The sequence below is a fragment of the Daphnia pulicaria genome, chromosome 6 (assembly GCF_021234035.1).
Source record: "Daphnia pulicaria isolate SC F1-1A chromosome 6, SC_F0-13Bv2, whole genome shotgun sequence".
NCBI classification, from domain to species: Eukaryota; Metazoa; Arthropoda; class Branchiopoda; order Diplostraca; family Daphniidae; genus Daphnia; species Daphnia pulicaria.
This window is the reverse complement of record NC_060918.1, coordinates 23,808,972-23,828,046: the sequence shown is the minus strand read 5'-3', so window position 1 is coordinate 23,828,046 and position 19,075 is coordinate 23,808,972. Positions and strand designations below refer to the sequence as shown.

At 43.3% G+C, this 19,075-nt stretch overlaps 1 protein-coding gene across 2 annotated transcripts; it reads right to left on the bottom strand.

Annotated features, from left to right (window-relative positions):
- Nucleotides 1-2,785: 2,785 nt before the first annotated feature.
- LOC124342575 (mucin-2-like) lies at nt 2,786-16,800 on the bottom strand. 2 transcript variants are annotated; one of them, XM_046795577.1, is made up of 11 exons: nt 16,700-16,800; nt 15,600-15,976; nt 15,308-15,536; nt 14,757-15,237; nt 14,604-14,690; nt 11,809-11,963; nt 6,082-6,208; nt 5,844-6,008; nt 5,591-5,769; nt 3,130-5,528; nt 2,786-3,033 (listed from the first exon to the last, which is right to left on the bottom strand). In XM_046795577.1, the coding sequence occupies exons 5-11, from the start codon at nt 14,655-14,657 to the stop codon at nt 2,960-2,962; spliced, it is 3,153 nt and encodes a 1,050-aa protein (XP_046651533.1). In that variant the 5' UTR covers nt 14,658-14,690; nt 14,757-15,237; nt 15,308-15,536; nt 15,600-15,976; nt 16,700-16,800; the 3' UTR covers nt 2,786-2,959. The 2 variants fall into 2 exon arrangements, with proteins under 2 accessions (XP_046651533.1, XP_046651532.1); XM_046795576.1 differs by having other exon boundaries at nt 14,761-15,237.
- Between the last annotated feature and the right edge of the window lie 2,275 nt (nt 16,801-19,075).

Here is a 19,075-nt window from a genome sequence, read left to right as displayed (position 1 = left end):
ATTCTTTATATTCGCATAGAGTGAAAAATTCTGCATCTTTTGGCACAAAGAAAAAGATTTTAGCTTGATTTTTAGTATTTTTTGTAAATTTTGGAAAACGCCGTATTTAACACGGCGCATATGGGGGGAAAACGGGTGTACCTAATAAACTGAACGATACCGTAGCGCCGTGGGGGTTAATCCTACGACAACTTCATGTGTAGAAAAAATGTAGATCATCATTAGATCTACTCAGGGCCAAAAGGAAAAAAATCTAGCCCAAGCGGTTCAAGAGTTATTGCATTTTTCTAGGACACGTAGTGCCATAAGAATGCATTGAAAATAGGGGGGTGTACCTAATAGTTTGGTGGGTACTGTATATGATAGGAAAGGTCTCCACCTAGATTTGGAAATATATCAGGCTAGATGTTTGGGACGTTTTTTTGGTATTTCTTCAATACCAAGGCAACCTATCACATATAATGAATTTTCTCTTATAATTATAGTGAAATAGAGTATTCTACACTACCATTACATGTGATAGGAAAGGTCTCTACCACGATTTGGAAATATTTCAGGCTGGATGTTTGGGACGTTTTTTTTTTATTTCTTCAACACCAATGCAACCTGTCACATGTAATGAATTTTCTTTTTTAATTATTTAAAAACTGAGTATTCTACACTGATTCAACACGAAAAATACCATTACATGTAATAGGAAAGGTCTCCACCACGATTTGGAAATATATCAGGCTAGAACTTTGGGACTTTTTTTTGTTTTTTCTTCAACACCAATGCAACCTGTCTCATATAATGAGTTTTCTCTTATAATTATTTTATAATAGAGTATTCTACACTGATTCTACATGAAAAATACCATTACATGAGATAGGAAAGGTCTTTACCACGATTTTGAAATATTTCAGGCTAGCTGTTTTGTACGTTTTTTTTTTTTATTTCTTCATCACCAATGCAACCTGTCACATGTAATGAGTTTTCTCTTATTTTTAGAATATTATTACCTTTATAAATGATAGAAAAGGTATCCAGCATACTGTGCTGTGCTGTGCTGTGCCTGGAAGAATTTCTTCTTCTTTCTATTTCATAAACATTATACATGTTTTTATGAATTCATTGATTCAATTAACTTTAAATGGGGTATTGGACATTGATTTACATATCCTGTAAGAATAAATCGATTTGAATAAGCGAAACAATAAATATATCAAATTCAAATTTATTGAAGTGGTGTTCCCAGCTCGCCAAAGCAGTAATTTTGATTTTTCTTCGACGCAAATGCAAGATACAACTTATAAGGAGTTATCTTAGTTTTATTGTAGAATAGCATATTTCACCCTTATACAGTATGATAATTACCTTTATAAATGATAGAAAAGATATCCAGCATGCTGTGCTGTGCTGTGTATTTTCCTAAAACTGTTTCTTCATGAATTGCTCTATGAATTTATTGATTCAATAGACTTGAAATGGTGTATTAGACATCGATTAACATATCCTGTAAGAAAGAAATGTTTTGTTCGTGAAACCATCAATATAGCTCCTTCAAACTCATTTGAAGTAGTGTTTCACAGTTCCTTGAAGAGTTTCCATGATCCCTCTTTTCTAAAACTATTCCTTCATCATTTGTATTATGAATTCATTAATTCAATGAACTTGAAATGGTGTATTAGACATCGATTAAAATATTCTGTAAGAACGAAATGTTTTGTATTCGTGAAACAATCAATATAGCATCTTCAACTCATTGAAGTAGTGTTTCACAGTTCCTGGAAGAGTTACCATGAACCCTCTTTTCTAAAACTATGCCTTCATCATTTGTATTATGAATTCATTGATTCAATGGACTTGAAATGGTGTATTAGACATCGATTAACATATCCTATAAGAAAGAAATGTTTTCTATTCGTGAAACAATCAATATTGCATCTTCAACTCATTGAAGAAGTGTTTCACAGTTCCTGGAAGAGTAACCATGAACCCTCTTTTCTAAAACTATGCCTTCATCATTTGTATTATGAATTCATTGATTCAATGGACTTGAAATGGTGTATTAGACATCGATTAGCATATCCTGTAAGCATTTGAAATTTTTCTGCCATCATTTTTGTGATTTCAAGACTTTAAGGTCACACCAAAGTCAATACTCAATACCAAAATGAAAACTAAGTCTCAAAAGATTTAAGGGACTGGCCTCTATTACCTAGGTCTCAAATATTCAAAAACCAAAATAAATTTCAAAAGTTAAGAGCATTTGAAGTTTTTTCTGCCATCATTTTTGTGATATCAAGACTTTACGGTCACACCAAAGGCTAAGTACTCAACACTTAAATAAAAACTAAGTCTCAAAAGATTCAGGAGACTGTCCTCTATTACCTAGGTCTCAAGTATTCAAACACCAAAATAAATTTCAAAAGTTATGAGGATTTGAAGGCATTTTGATTGCATTTGATCGGTATTGATTCCGCTACCGATATATTAACAACCCTGGAGACAACTAAACTGATTTCTCCTGAGTTTTAACTGACACTTACTGAGAGACCCCTGACAAAAAATGCAGTCATTTTCGTCGGCATTGAGATGAGTCAAGCACGTGTGTCTCAGCCAGGGTTGGACAGAGCGCGCTCAATTTCCGCTCCGATCACCCGATCGATCAGCGATCACTGAGCGGTGATTTGATCGAATGAACAACCCAAAAAGGGGATCGTGATCGGATCGATGCGAATTATCATCCCGATCAAGCTTCTTTTTACACTGAGACTCTCAGTGTAAAAATCACGATTGTGGATTTATTTCCGAAAAATATCGCATCGTTTATTCAGAAATTCGCCTTATACACGAAAAAGTTTTTGGCTGACTGCCTTAGCCTATTAATGAACAATAAAAAATTTTGCAGATCCACAGAAAAACAGTGGTGGAAACGAATTTCAATCCAATTTTATCAAGAAAATTAAAACAAAAATCAAATGTTGCTTGCTGTCTTCAACGAAGTTTTTATCTTGTTGCCTCTTGGTCTTGGTGCTGGCTGGTACAACCCTAATATTGAAAAATAAGATCAGCGTCTTAAATTCACGGCATAAAGTAATTAGTGGTAATTAGTACTACAATTATATTTCAAACGCGTGAACTTACAGGAATGGAAGGCGTGATATCTAGGATCGGCTCCTTCCCAACCGGGCTTTCCAGGATCGTCGACGACGGAAGCGGCTGTTGATGGCTTCCGTGTAGTGGTACTGACAGGAGCGGATGTAACAGTCTGTGTAGTAGTTCTGACTGTGGTGGTGGTGACGGTAGTGGCAGGGCAGCGAGGATCGCTTGAACCTGGAACACATATGGGAGGAGAAGTAGGACATCTTGGATCTGAGGATTCTGGAGTACAAGTGAATGGTGGTTGTGTTGTTGTTGCTGTCGTTGGGCAGCGAGGATCGTTTGTTCCAGGAATACATCTCGCGGGTGGCTGAGTTGTTGCCGCTGTTGTTGGACAACGTGGATCATTCGATCCGGGAATGCAAACAAATGGACGCTGCGTTGTGGTTGTGGAAGTCGTGGATGGCGGTGGTGGGCAACGCTGATCCTTGGTTCCCGGTTTACATACCAGAGGCGGTTGCGTTGTTGCGACTGTTGTTGTTGGGCAGCGCGGATCCTTTAAATCGGGGGTACAAATAAAAGGACGCTGTGTTGTAGTAGTCGGGCAACGAGGATCAGTCGACCCGGGTATGCAAACTAATGGTGGTTGTGTGGTGGTGGTGGTGGTAGTAGTTGTTGCTACTGTTGATGGCGGTGTAGACGGTGTCAGTGGACACAGTGGAGATCCCGGTGTACAAGTTGGAGGTGGTTGAGGACAGCGAGGATCTTTGGATCCAGGCACGCAAATCTGAGGCGCTTGCGTTGTTGGGATTGTTGTTGGACAGCGGGGATCATTCGATTCAGGAGTACAAATCAAAGGTCGCTGAGTTGTGGATGTAGTTGTGATGGGTGTTGTTGGTGGAACTGGTGGGGCTGGTGTTGTCTTTGGGCAGCGTGGATCGGTCGAACCGGGAGTGCAAACTGGAGGTGGCTGTGTTGTTGTGGCAGTGGTTGTAGTTGGACATCTTGGGTCGGTTGATCCAACCACACAGATTGGAGGAGAAGGCGTTGTTGTTGTCCTTTCAGTCGGGCATCTGGGATCGTTTGACCCAGGAAGGCAGACAGGCGGTGATGGCGTTGTAATTTTGGGCGGAGCTGTAGGACACCTGGGGTCGGTAGAACCTGGGAAGCAAACTGGAGGAACCGGAGTTGTTGTAGTGCTGGTTGTTGGAGCAACTGTTGTTGTAGTTGGACACCTTGGATCATTTGATCCAGGATAACATACAGGGGGCGGCTGCGGTGTGGTGGGGCATCTAGGATCTTTGGATTCTGGTCGACAGACCAATGGTGCTGGTGTGGTGATTATAAGTGGACACCTAGGATCGTTCGTTCCAGGAGAGCAATCAGGCAGTGACGGCGTAGTAGTTATTGTTGCGGGGGTGATGCATTTGGGATTCTTTGATCCGGGATAACAGGGAGGAACCGTTGTCGCTTCCGTTGTAGTCGGTAGAACTGGAGTTGCTGTCGTCGGGCATCCCGGGAGATTCGATCCAGGAACACACGGTGGGCGTCCTGTCGTAGTTCTGAGTGGGATTTCAGGTGGGCATTGCGGATTATTAGAACCTGGGACGCAGACGGGAGGTGGACATTGCGGATTGTAAGAGCCTGGGACGCAGGTTGTTGGAGGCTCAGTGATGATTGGCGAACTAGTCGTCGTTGGACATCCAGGCTGATTAGATCCTGGAAAGCAAGTCGGTGGAGTTGGGACAGTTGGAGCTGTTGAGCATCCCGGTGAAGTCGATCCTGGGAAACAACCAGGTGTCGTGAAGGGTGGAGGTGGCAGAGAAGGCAGAGTCGTTACAACAATAGGCCGGCTGGTCGTTGTTGGACATCTGGGATCGTTGGAGCCTGGGAAACAAACAACTGGCGTGACAGGCGGAGCAAGCGTTGTTGATGGCGGAGGTGGAGGGGGACAACCAGGATAATCCGCACCAGGAAAGCAAGGTCTTTGGGTTAACTGTGGCGGACATCTGGGATCTTCGGGTCTCAAGTTGCAGTTGGGGATGCTGACAGGTGATCTGGTCGTTGTTGGGCACCTGTAATCAAACGGATTCGAAAGGCAATCCAGCGGAGTAGTCGCTTCAACCGAGGGCTCTGTTGGTCGCCTTGGCGTCGTCGTCTCTGCGATAGGGGCAATTGTCGTCGTTTGAACGGCCAGGGCGACCGTAGTAGTCGGGCGAGTCGTGACGACGGTGGGCGGTTTGGTCACGACGCTAATCTGCGACTCTTCTTCAACGCAGTTGCGCTGATTGCATGACCCCTCGCAGATGTCAAGGTTACAGGTAAAGTAAACTTCACTTTTCGTTGGGAAGCGGAAGGCCGTGATGTTGGAATAAGTAACAAGCGTTGCATTGCTGTCGCCCACTTGGTCCGTTCGCCGCCAGAAATGCATCAATTTGGGCTTCCTGAATCGATTTAGTTCACATTTAGTCAATTCTAACTGTTAGTTCATCTGATTTATACATACTTGGCGCATCCATCTGTCGATGTGAGTTGCAACTTTAAAGTGGATTCCACGTCAATGCTACTGTCGTCGTAAGCCCAGCAGTCACGAACGGCCATATCGTACAAGCCGTAAAGATCTCTCAGGTAAATGATGAGACTCAGTTCCTCTCCAATTTTCAAGTTACCGTCAATCGGTTTCGTCTGAAATTGCGCAATTTAAAAAAAAATGAAATTTTCGCAGTTCATTTTTTGTAGTTAAGTAATTTCACACTTACGGCGGGATAAACGCCTTTCATAACGTCCATCCAGCAATCCACTTCTCCACTCTTTCCGCTGCTTTGGACATCGAGCATTTCGACAGTCAACGGGCTCCAGGTAACGTATTTGGTGATCCTTTCCGACAGCCGACAACTGATCTTTCGTGATACGTCCCATATTTCCTGATAAATGTGATCTTGTATTAGCGCTAACCCATTTTAATGAAACATAAAATCAAATATTATGGATGTATACCTGAACGATGGGATCCGATTGAAAAATGAGGATGTTGGACTGAGTGCCGTCCACAGCAATTGTCCCGCAACCTTGGGCAGGAACGACGAACGAATACTTTGAGCGGTTGCTACCTAATGCCACGTACCTACGATCGATTGGAGTTGTAACAAAGAAAGAATGGAGATACTTGGTAGTTTTGAAGAAAATTCGAGCCGATTTTTCTCGAGTGCGAAGGAAATGGAAGACGAGGAATCCGTCGTGAAAAAAAAGGTAAATAAATATTTAAATATTTTCGTGTCGGAAATTTTTATGATGAGAGCCCAGGCTTTAGAATAACACGTCGAAAGGAGCGCCGTTGCTTTAAACACATGCATAGATTACCTTCGAAGGTCTGAAACTTCTCTTCTTTATTATTCGTCTATATTTTTTTAGATTTTTCTGAGGACATGATAGAGTCGGCCGAAAGTCTCATTGTCATCGTGATTTCTCAACAGAAGAAGCGTGACTGTGTCGTCTTCTTTTTTTTATTACTACGGCCAAAAAGAGAGAAAAGGATCCATCTACTCGATAAAATGAAAGCCCTTTCTAGCATACTACATGTCCTTGGACAAGGTGCATCCTTCTTTCCCTTTTAATGTAAACATTTTCAACTCTCAATCTATGCTATTTAAATTATTATTAATTTTTTTCAGAAGTTCTAACATCGCGTGATATCAATTCCAGGTTTCTACAGTGACTTTGTGTTGTTGTTATTACTGTTTAGACAAACTACGTACGGAAAATGACATGAAGACATGTCGTGTGAGAAAGTTTTGAAAATCAAAGTGAACAGAACTAGAGGTGGAAGCAGTTCGTGCTGGAGAAAAGCTCACCTATACCAACCTACCTGTTTCATTTCACATTCGAACACGCTTCATTTTCTTTTCCCTGTCGGATATGTTGGACATTATATGTCGCGCACCAAGAAAAGACAACACAACTTGTTTGGGACTCGAAAATTGACAACGATAAAAAAGAAAAAGTCTGAAATGTCGGCAAAAAGGATGTGAAAAGGACTTGGATTATATTAGTATTTTATCGGGGGATTATTCACTAGGTCAAATTTAAAAAAGTTTCCTTGACTTTCTTTTCTGGTCATTCTTTTGTTTGATTGAGAAAGGGTATAGAGTTAATGTGGGGGAAAGTAAGGGAATATTTTGAAAAGATTTGTTTTAAAAAAAAAAAGGTTTACACAGTTCAGGGTTTGGCCGGTGGAATAAAGTTCTTGCACTTTCACATAATATGTTAATGAATGAAAATTTCACGAGATAAGGAACTAGAGAAATGTTGTTGGATTTTTGTGTATACCCTTTGTTGCTCTCGGGGTATTTGAAGAAGCCAGGTGGTTAGATAGGTAGCAATCTTTTTAGTAAGCACAAGCTAAAGCTAAGCCCCAATAATGTCACAAACAAAAAATAGAACAAATAATTATTCTTTATTTCCGACGTGAATTTTTTTTTCCATTTAAGGATCATCATATTCCAGATTCATTTTGCACTGGTGGATTGAGTATCCTTCAAACGGATGACCGGATTACGGGCGTAGCCATTACTCAGGGATCGACTGTTGGACGGTAAGGCGGAAGAATCGAATGAATCGGAGGATCCGTTGGCGGAAGTGACGTTACAGTTGCGGGTGGTTTTGTTGTAATGAAAGGGTAAAATTCCGCGGTGTAATTTGTTGGATTGTTGCACATTTGGAGACAGAGTTCGACTTCGCAAGAAAGTGAAAGTTTCGCACTGTCGGCGATCCTAAACGCCGTCATTGATGCGTGCACGATATTGTCGGTGCGTCGGAAATTTTTCAGCAATTTCGGGCGGAGCGTCCATCCGTTGCTGTCCGTCAGTTGGACTCGATTGGTCAGCCCGTCGGATGCGAAACAGTTCTTGACAAACATGTCGGCGTAGTCTTGAGAGATGTAAAAGAGTAGCGTCACAGGATCTCCGATTTTAATCCGAGTGTCTTGACTGACGGGTGGACCGTCAATTCCAGTGCCAATGACAACTTGCGTTCGGATCTCTTCATTCTTGCCATCGACAACACTCAGCGGAGGCTGAAAAGCCACTGACTGAGTGTCTGACTTGAATAAGCACTGAATTTGTCGGCTGTTCTCCCAGGCTTCTTGATGGCTGTCTTCAATCTGGAATACCAGAACGTTGTGGAAACTGAAATTCAGCTTGCCCGCCACCGATTCAGTCCCGCAACCGTCACCCGGCACCATAAAGACGAACGTGCTTGAGCCGCTACCTTTATGGACGAATCTTTTTTTTTTGGGTAGCATCCATTGGGCCACGAAAGAAAATGCGGAAAGAAAAATGATCAAATCAAAAACCAAAAGCAATTAAGTTCACATTAAAAGGCACACAAAGTTTGGAGTGTGGAAAGCGAAGCGTTAAAAACACGCGATGAAAACGGTCACAATCGACAGCGAAATAAGACAAATAGTTTTTGCGTAGAAATTCCATATTCATTATATAGTCTGTTTTTCGGTTGATATATTGTAATAAATCTCTCACCTGCATTGACTACAGTTACACTTAAAAATATATGTTGTAAAGTCATTAACGTTGTATACGAGTATGTAACAAAAGCATATACACAACGCGAGGAATGCTTCATTTTGCAATAAAATTCTGGACTGCCCATTTTCCTCATCGATTTTTCGCTGAAATAAAATTTTCTTGGGAGTTTTTAAAAATATTGTCCGGCACGCTCTTCTTCTTTGCGAAATTTCTTTTTTTTTAACATTTTTTTTGTTTTTTTCCTTATTTGGGTTTGTTGTCGTTTGAATGAAATGGCTCGCATTTTCTTGGGTATCGCGTTTTTTTTTTTTTTTGAATAATCTTTCTTTTCTTTTGAGCACGTGACCTGACGTACTACCCGTCGTTATGCAATACTTGCCACATGAATACTTTCTAAAAAATTCGCGCCAGATTCCAAAGGAAGATGATAAAAAGGAGCCAGAGGTGGTAGTGATTCAGCTGTTTTTTTTTTTGGTTAGTTGAATGGGGTGGCTTGTTTGGTAATGTCATAATTAGGTGGTCAAAATTGTTGGAAAGAACTTGTTCACAGGCGCGACGCCAACTTGTTCAATCGCTTACTGGCAGTGCTGTATTTAACGGCGAGGAAAACGATGATTGTGATGAGGCCCAGTAATGACGTAATGATGAGTACGGCGCTGGCCGCCAGGGAGAAAGTCGTCACGCAAAAGGTTCTCGTATCTTCGGCGGGCGACAGGGTTCTGCCGCTGAACTCTTGATATTCATCGGGTTGCCGGAAGTATTCGAAGGAAGTTGAAACGGGTTCAACGGCCAAAGCTGCCGGCAAGACTCTGACTGAACGCGTGAGTCTGACTTGGGCAATTTCCATTCGACCGGCGGCCATTTCCGTGCTGCCGTCGACGGAGCGTTTGTTCTTGTTCTGAAGGACTTTACGATCACGTCGGCCATCTCCGCGCTGGAAATGGAACATGTGAAAGGCGTGAGTGGACGGGTCGCCCTTCCAGCTATCGGCGGAGCCTTTTCCTTTTTGGGATTCGCTCGTGGCCACTTTCTCTGTCGAAGCGCGGGACTTGGTTGGGGCGGGAGTCGGGCCAGTGGTCGGACGAGTCGTCTTGGCGGTAGCAGAAGTGACGGGCGAGTCGTTGGATCCTCCTGGAACGAAAATGCATTCCGGATCAAGAGATCCTGGCGGGCAGAGAGTAACTGGATACTGGGAATCCTTGGGAGGTCGATCCAGGCAATCGGGATTGTCAGATCCTTGATAGCAATTCACCGTCTTGGCGGCTGGAGTTGTGACCGGCGGAATCTTGGCTGGCGGAGCAGTGGCTGGCGGAGCAGTGGCTGGCGGAGCAGTGGCTGGCGGGGCAGTCGCTGGTGGAGCAGTTGCCGGCGGAATCCTGGCAGGCGGAAGTGGGGGAGATGTCGGGCAGCGGGCATCGTTCGATCCTGGTTGGCAAACGTAAGGCGTGACTGGTGGAGGAGGTGGCGGCTCCAGAGTCGTTGTAGGAGGCGTGATGTTTGGCGGCAATGTGACTTTCGGTTGAGCTGGAACAAAGCACCGCGGATCATTGCTGCCGAATTCGCATTCCGGTTCGCTAGCAGCTGGAACGGGATTGTAGACCTGCTTGTAAGGCGGCAGCGGAGGCAGGTAATCCAACGATGGCGGTAGATAGTCGAGCGTAGGTAGCAGGACTTCATTTTGGACAGGTGGTGGTGGCTGTGTCGGGGCCGGTGTAGTGACAGGCGCCAGTGTTCGGATGACTGTCGGAGAAGTTGGCGGAGGTGGTGGCGGGGGAGTAGTAGTGTAAGTCGGCGTCGTCGTGACACGAACGGTCGTGACTGGAGCTGTCACTGGAGCAAATGTCGGCGCTGGAGTCCGTGGGGGAGCAAGAGTCGGGAACAAAACGACAACCGGTTGAATGGTTGTGGGTTTGACGGTGGTCGTGTCCGCCTCTGGTAAGAGTACGCCATCAGAAGGATCATTTTCTTCCGGTTGGCAAGGATTGGGCTCGCAAGCTCCTTTGCAGATTTCCACGTTGCAGCTCGTGAAGACTTGCATATTGTCCGGGAAGGAAAAGGCCGAAACGGCCGACCATTTGACTAAGCTTCCGGCGTAGGGTCCAGTAGTGGCACGATCTTTGGCGAACGGGCCCAGCAGTTTGGCTTTCATCACGCAGCCTTGAGCGTCCGTCAGTTGGACGCGGAAGGCCGTCGGATCGACCAGCTCCGGGGTGGAGTGAGCGTAACAATCGCGAACTTGCAGGTCCATTTCAGCCGATGGATCGTTGATTCCGACGACCAGTGAAAGTTGTTCACCGATGCGAACGGCCGAATCAATCGATTTCGACGTCGGCCATTTCCCCTTCTGCAAATCCATCCAGACTTCAACGGCGTCGTCTTTGGCGTCGGTGAATTTGGCCTCGACGGCCTCCAACATGTCGATCGTCAGCGGGCGGACGCTGACCGTCTTGGTCACGCGATCAGTCCAGCGGCAGTTGAGTTTCTGGGCCGAGTCCCAAATCTCTTGGACGACGGCGTCGTTCTGAATGACGATGACGTTGGAAGCGATTTTCATGCCGCCGTCGGCGTCGTTGTTTGTGCCGCAGCCCTGCATCGGCACCACAAAGCTGAAGCGTGCCACATTGCTGTTGGCTCCCACGTACCTGATTTTTTGGTTGTGTTATTTTGAGGGGGGGGGGGGGGCGGACGGTGGGGGGGTGAATTCAAGGGGGCCCAGGTGTAAGAGAGAGACGGAAGAGAGAGGAAGGTGTGTGTGGGGAGAAGGAAAGAGGCGGAAAACGGGAAAAGGAAAGGAATGTTTGATTGAGATTTAAAAGCTCGAAGCTCAGTGGTTTTTAAATAGTATCAAACTAACAACGGATGGATTTATATTGCGATTATTTGATTTCTTTCTTTCTTTTTTTTGTTCTCGAAAACAGTCAATGGCGTCACGATAGAAAACAAAATAGATAGTGACAGGCAAGATAAGAAGGTCGAACACTACGGTTCACTGTTTCGTTGGTTTTTTAAGATCAAAAGCGTTTTTAAAAAAGACAATTTAAATCATTTTCCTTTGGCCGGTTTCAAAAAGTGAACGCAAAATGAACGGGCAAGCGCCTCTATAGGCTTTAAAAACTAATGAAATCAACCGACAAAGGAAACACACAAATGTGCTAATGAAAAAAACAAAATAATCATTTCCTACCTGCAAGCCGGATCGGAGAAATGTCCTTTGCTGAAAATGATGCCATCAAAGGGTAGATCAAACTCGACTTCGACGCTCATGCCACTTTTGGCGCACTGCACCTCCATTTTGCTGATTTGGGGCATGTTCATCATCAGGGGAACGCTCCGCACTCCCTGAAATAATTGGTTAAGCAATCTCAAATATAGTTTTATACATTTACTAGTTTTATGACATTGGCAACGGTTAAGTGGCATCGACAATAAGGTTCAGTGACCCACAAAATTAAACAAACACACGAGACTTTCACGCAAACGAGTGCCAAAATTGCGCGCACCTTCCTGTGCTTCTGCGAGTCCAAACCAACAAAAATGGCGATAGGGAAAACCCGACGGGAGCAGACGCTTAACAACAATTTCATAAAGAAAAAAAGAGAAAGGTTTTCTTTTCTCTTTTTCACTATGTATACACATATATATTTGGTTGCCAAAAAAAAGAGCGAACTATACTGCCGGGGAAAAAGTGGCGATCTGTCGAGGTGAAATTATACGCGTCTGCCTTCTCCTCCTCCTATTATAATCGGCCGTATCAATTGAGCCCAAATGGCTCGACGCCAACTCGGTGTCACCGTCCTACATTGAATTGGCGCAACCCTCCGCATTCACGCAGCGTGACGTCCGAAAAATCTTCCGCCGATTTCGCAAATGTACCGCCGGGTTCACTGGCAGCAGCAGCTGTGCAGATGACCCACATAGGGAACCATTAAAAAAATAAAATAAAGAGGATGCGTGGGTGCATCATCTCTTCTATGCCGAGCGTTGAAATCACCCAACAAAGAGTCAACCATTTACGGTCGAGACTGTGCATGTGGATGTTCGCCCCAATGTCTATAGTGTATATACGAGGGAAAGTTGTTCTGCCGACCATCCAACAAGTTGCCGAGATCTTCGTTTTTTATTCTTTGGTTGCAGGTGTGCCAAGAATCGTGACTTGTCACTTGTTAGCATTCATTTCTTTCTTTCTCTCTTCCAAGTCGGTCTCGTTAGACACTAAGCTAAAAAAAAAATACCACCGGGAAAGATAGTTGACTTATTCAACCTCCATTTTCTGCAATGCCAATCAATTGTAGACAACTCGTTTTTCTTCCTGTCTGACTGGCTAGCCGAGAGAAGAGAAAGAAAAAGGAACCCCAAACTGTATATTATATGCAACAGACTGAAGAAACTTGAAAGATAAGAAAGCATTTTTTCATAGGTAACGTAACCACTTTCACTGTGCGTGCTTAATATTCTCCCTTTCTCTACTTTTCTTTTGGGCCTTTTTCTTCCTGTGTGAGCGAGAAGAATGAGGAGGAGAAAGACCAACACGACGGCCTCGAGCTTGGTGGAAAGGGAAATGAAGGGACCTGCTATTATTATAAGGCCGTGTATAATCGGCCAAACAGGTGGTGGTGTGTGTTTCTTTATCCCAAAACGAATCATCCAACACAAAGTGAGAATGGGCTCTAATCGGCTCGTTTTCGGTTTTAATAATGGCTGGGATATGAAATTGGGTTCTGACTTCTCTACATACATACGACGTGTGTGTGTGTTTGATTAGTACCGTCTTTTGTTTTCTGATTTCCCAGGCTCGGCTCTTTTATAAACGAGTTTTTTGTTTCTTTCGAGAATCAAAATAACAAACACGATAGAAACAAAAATCTTTTTGCCAAACAGGAAGATGAAAATTCAAGAAAGTGAACCCATTCGTGTAAAAAACTCTCTTTTCTCTTTCTCTCCTTGCGTGAAAACTGAACGCAAGCAAATAATCAACGGACAAAGATCTTACAACCATTTGATGAGTTTCTTGTTTTTCCCGTTTTTTAACCAAATGACGAACGTGGCATGCGCCAAAGTGTTGGCGCGTTCGCCGACCATTATATACAGAAGACGAGATGAAGCAAGCGCAAGTTAGTTACTAGGTCAACAAGAGAAATTACCAAGCAACAAACAACTCTGGATGCAGCTGCACTTCTCTGCTGTGCGTCGAGATAGACCTCCGTAACGTTGAATCACGCCGTGACCCCGCCACTTTCACGCCCTGAACTCTCTCTTTCTTTTTTATTTCTTTCTTTTTTTATCACAACTTTATCTCTGCACAGTCCCCAGCGTAGCGTCCCGTTTTCTTCTTCGGATGCTCCATTCACTTCTACTCCTTCCGCGCCCATATCTATTTTTATAAATTTACCCAATGGCTTGCTGGCGGTCCAAGTGTCACGGGGAAAAAAAGAAGTTGAACACAAAACGAACGCAATCTCTACATACAATAGGTTACAACATTTCCTAGCGCTTCGCGGCTTCTCTCTACCACCTGCGCGTTTTCTCCCATCATTATTTATTACGTACCGTTTCTATCCAGCGTTTCTGTAATTCCTATTCTTTCTTTCCTTCTTGGCATCGCGACAAGAAAAATAAGAAAAAATCTCTTCTCGTGTCTGTTTGTAATAGCGCCGCGCTTAGAGATTCACGCGCCGTCCTATTTGCAAAGCAGAAGAAAGCGTTTCCCGCAACAACTTTAGCGGGCCGGCCGCTTTGATGTCTTTTATCTTTTTGGCCAATCGCGAAACTCTTTTAACATGCCTTCCCATTTCACCAAAATCGAGTGATAGCATCGGGAGAAAGTTGCGTCTGTTTGATCTTGCCGGATAACGAGACTTTTGACAACGAAATTTTCATTTATAACTCTACGCTTTTTTAACGACATGGAATCAATCAGTCCTAAAAACGAGAGAGAGGAGAAACTAAATATAATTCAAAGTAAATACGTGCTGGACTTACCCCGGCGATAAAGACGATTGCACAGCATAGGGTCACTAGAAAGTGGTTCGACATCTTCAATCTCTGTGGAGATCCTTGCGTGATCCCCTGGGCGAATGTAAACATTAAATTAGAGCAAATGAATCGTTTTTTGAAGTAAAAGAAAAAAGCAACCTACGTTTTGAGGTGTGATGAACCACGGGAGCGTTTAAAGCCAGAAAAATTAAAAACCCAAGCTCAGTGGCAGTGTGTTGTTGCAGAGTTGCTGGTATAGGACTGGGGGTAGGGCAAGACGAGAAGCACAAGCTCAATCGAGAGTCAAGGTTTGATAGTGACCACGGCTGAAGACCCAAAGCCGACTCGGTTATATAGTCGGAGACCCCAAGGTGGGTGACGGGGTGGGGAGAAGCAGCAGCTTCTCAGACGGGGAACACAACAGACGCACGTTGCCCAAGGAGTTTGGTGTGTGTTATTCTACAAGAGAAGAGGGCGGAGTTTTCTTCGCAGCAGCAGCATCGAACCAGGAGCTCTAGCCAAAAAAAAAGTCGTCCCACTCTCGATGGGGGTCGAAAGAAGGGAAAGCCCGTTCTCTACTCGGCAGAGCCATGTAACTATAATCCAGACGGGGTACCTATACTACTCCGTCTCTCCCCACCTATATAGGATATTATATTACACGCACCGTGAAAAGATTGAAAGGAAAAATGGAGAAAGCTTTTTTTTACCTTATTTTTTTTCGTCTCTCTCCGAATTCACAACGATGACATTAATTTCATTTTGACTGGCGTTGTTGACGCGGCGTGCACCGACGAAAAGAAGAAATGTGATCGATTGGTTTATAGCTGTCGGTCGTCAACGCGACCATCAACATCATCTGACTTGCTAATTCGGTGAAAATATGATGACGAGATGGGAAGAAGAATGAAACAAGCATTTCCTTGACTGTGCTATCCCCTGAAAAGAAAAAGAATTCGAATAATGATGGCAACAACATACAATGCGTAGAGTTATACACACTGCAGTTGTTATTATCATTCGTTACAGCTGGATTTTGTTTCTCTTTTCAAAAATGCGTATACATATAGTTTGCTGATGCCGAGCACCCGCATTCCGCACCAGTAGATCCTGTCACTAGTGCTATATCACAGTAGTTGATCATCGTGTGTGTCAGGTTCCGTCTTTCTTTCGGACAGTCTCGTTTTCACTGGTGATGCCAAAAGAGACGACAAAAGCGGTCGAGAAAGCAAGAGTCAGCAGCGAAAGAAACGCGTAGGCAAAGCAAAAATGTAGTTGGAGTCACTTTCTAAGTCCCCCGTTCTCCTCTCCGAAGTTTCTAATCATTTCAGGAAGAAGATGATGATGATGGAAGTAATCGACCGGTCAAACCAGCAATTCTACAAACAAAAATAGATGGTATAAGTAAATCAATATCTTGACCTGCTGTTCAACTGGCCCCACCCAATTTAACCGAAAACAAGACGGGACAAGTTTTGTTTGTCGTGTTTATTAGCGTACGACAGTGGCCGCCGTCAACCGCCGATTACAATCGGGATTTTTCCTACGAGAGAGGTTCGGCAGGTCCCTCTTTTACATGTAAAATGTTCTTGTTGCACTTGTTGCTTTTAGAGACAAAAGTTAAAACAGTTTTTAATTGGAAATTCTTTCAACAATCCAGATTGTGAAACACAGGTTTCTCGGCAAGTCATTCCATTGCTGGCCCACCAGGAAAATCAGAATATTTGAAATGGTGAATGCGAGAATATGTTTGCAAAGTAAACTGTTGACTAGAATGATCACTACTGAAGCACGAAACAGCTTAATAATGAACTTGTGGATGGAAAGTGAAAAATTTAGGTTGCCCGATATTCTGTAATATAGCCATGATTGTTTTCACATAAACCTGTATGATTTTCCTGCAGGAACAACACTGGATTGATTTTCCCACAAATAGTCTTATGTTTGTTGCACAATTGATGAAGTATTCTAGTGCAAACAGAAAATTTCGTGTCGACCACGTTTTCGCAAGATCGGCACGATTGCTTCCCAGATAGATTGTAAACATCAAAATACCTCAAAATGACACTGTTTAATCATTTCAAATTGTATTTTTAATTTACCTTCAGGGTTCAGCTGAATTTAGAATGTCATCTCCGTTTTTTAAATCTTCAACTGCTTGAAATCAACTTTGTCTCATTTTTGCAACTTGCAATTTCGAAAGCAGACGACACTTTCTTTCTTTAATTAGAAATCGATTGAAAACTAAACAATTAAAAATCGACCCCATTCATACCTAATTATTACACGTTACTCTATAAATAGCTTTCTCCGCGAACGTCATTTGAATTTATTTGAACCGTTCAACATTATTTTGATTTTCCCTTTTTCTATGAGAGAACGAATTGTGCTAGCAACCGATTCATCAGCCCATTTCCGCGTCCCGCCTATTTCCTCTTAATAGCCTTCTTGTCTGCCAAATCACGACACACAAAAGTTGTAAAAAATAAAAAATACGAAACAAACATCAACACAAAAGCAAATTGAGCTAAGCAGGTCAACAGTGTCATGCGCCTTCCATCCGGTGATATATCACTTATGGCCCTGCTGTTGGGCCGTTGATGCTGCGCGTTTCATTCGGTTACATATACTCATTTCGAGTATATGTATAAGCGCTCGAAAGAGAAAACCTGCTGCTCACCGCCACTCACGATTCTTTGCTGTATATTGTCGTTCAGCGTGTAGCCGACATTCGTGCGATGGCTGGAAACGTCAAGTGCGTACAGTCAAAACTCTCAAGTATATGCACATAATATAAATATACCGTCGCTCTATCGTATAAAGTCCGTATAGAGGAGGGAAGGATAGATGATGGGAGTCGAGGGAAAAGCTCTTGAAGCTCTGCCATCGTGAATCCAACCTTTTACGTCTAGCACATAGCGAGGGCAACCCCGGCCCAATAAATGAAACGAATGAAGGAAGAGAGCATGACGTGACAACTTGATGATTAAACACAAATGTCTGGAGGGGATATACAGTATACACTATAGAGTATAGACGAGCTGAAAAGTTGAGATGATGTAGCTGTTAATGATTTCCTTCCCAGGTGCGCACAGGTTTACCGCGTCCTTGAAGGCCTCTGGGCCGAGATAGCTTTCATTTTCATCTGATGTGTGTCTTATATCTATTTTATATTTCACTCTGTTCATCACATCTAGCTTAAAGAGCCACAGTCCTCCTTTCTCCTGATTACATGTAAGAAGAGTCGCGATAAACACATCTGCCAACATCCAGCCTGCCAGCCAGCCCGCGTGACACATTTTGACCAGAAAGTCTGTTTGCTGTTGAATGTTTCCAACGCTGTATAGTTTCCCGTTTGGCGAACTCTGTCGATATCGGACGAATAAGTTGAAAGAGAACATGAGCACCGATGCTGCGGCATCAGCCGTTATTTTCTATCATTTGGAGAAAAGAAAACGCTGATTCAATCTGAATGGCTCTCGAGCCTTTTACGTATACATATACGAAAAGCTGTATACAGCTGGAGAATGCCAGCAAAACAACTTGTGTCTATACGTCTATATAGTTGCCAACGCGAAAGACGGAATACTTGGACGTTGGTGCCAACACGCACGACACGACACTTTCCATTTCTTTCTCTTTTTCTTTTCACCCATTTTTTACAAAAAAATCTCGGATAGCCTCTTTAGACGTGCAACGTCGGATAGAGAATCAAAAGACTTGATTGCTTCACAACGTCATCAAACGAATAAAGAAAAAGCTGTAAAAAAATTATGTGATTTTTTATTCGATAAGGCACCGGAAACCAAATGATGAACACATCCATAATAACTCTCTCTTTTGGAGCTCTTAGGTCGGATAGTAATTATCCATTGTTCAATATATATTATCAAGGAAAAAATGAAATAAAAAAGCTGAGATGTAGAGTTGCGAGCGCTCATTCATTTCTTATGCATCGCCAATTTTAGCGGGTGCCTGCCTGCCTTCCTCTTTCACCTTGGTGAGTGATGAGCCGGTGCGAGCTTTTCCTTTATATAATTTTCAATTATTCCTTTCTTCAACACATTTTTCTTTTTATGGTTTCATTCTTTTATTCGACTAAATACATAAATTTCAAATAAATTCGTGGTTAACCACGAAAAAAAGATTTAAAAAAATGTATTTATAGTTTCAACAACCTGCCGCGAGCATATCGAACCGGTGTTATTTGTCGGTCATCGTGACGGGGCTACTCGGCCGCCACCCCTCGCATGATCTAGATACCAACAACTGCTACACACGCACGCTTCGAGGAATTGTTTGACTCGCATTTTTTCAAATTATATTCTGGCGCTATGAACACAATAAAACCTGATGGATATGCAGTTATAGGGCCTAGATTCATTTTGGCGCATCTCCTAAATTTGTTGCAGTTTGCCAGATTCGATGAGCTTTCCAAGACAACCAGCAGATGACATAATCCACAATATTTCATCTCC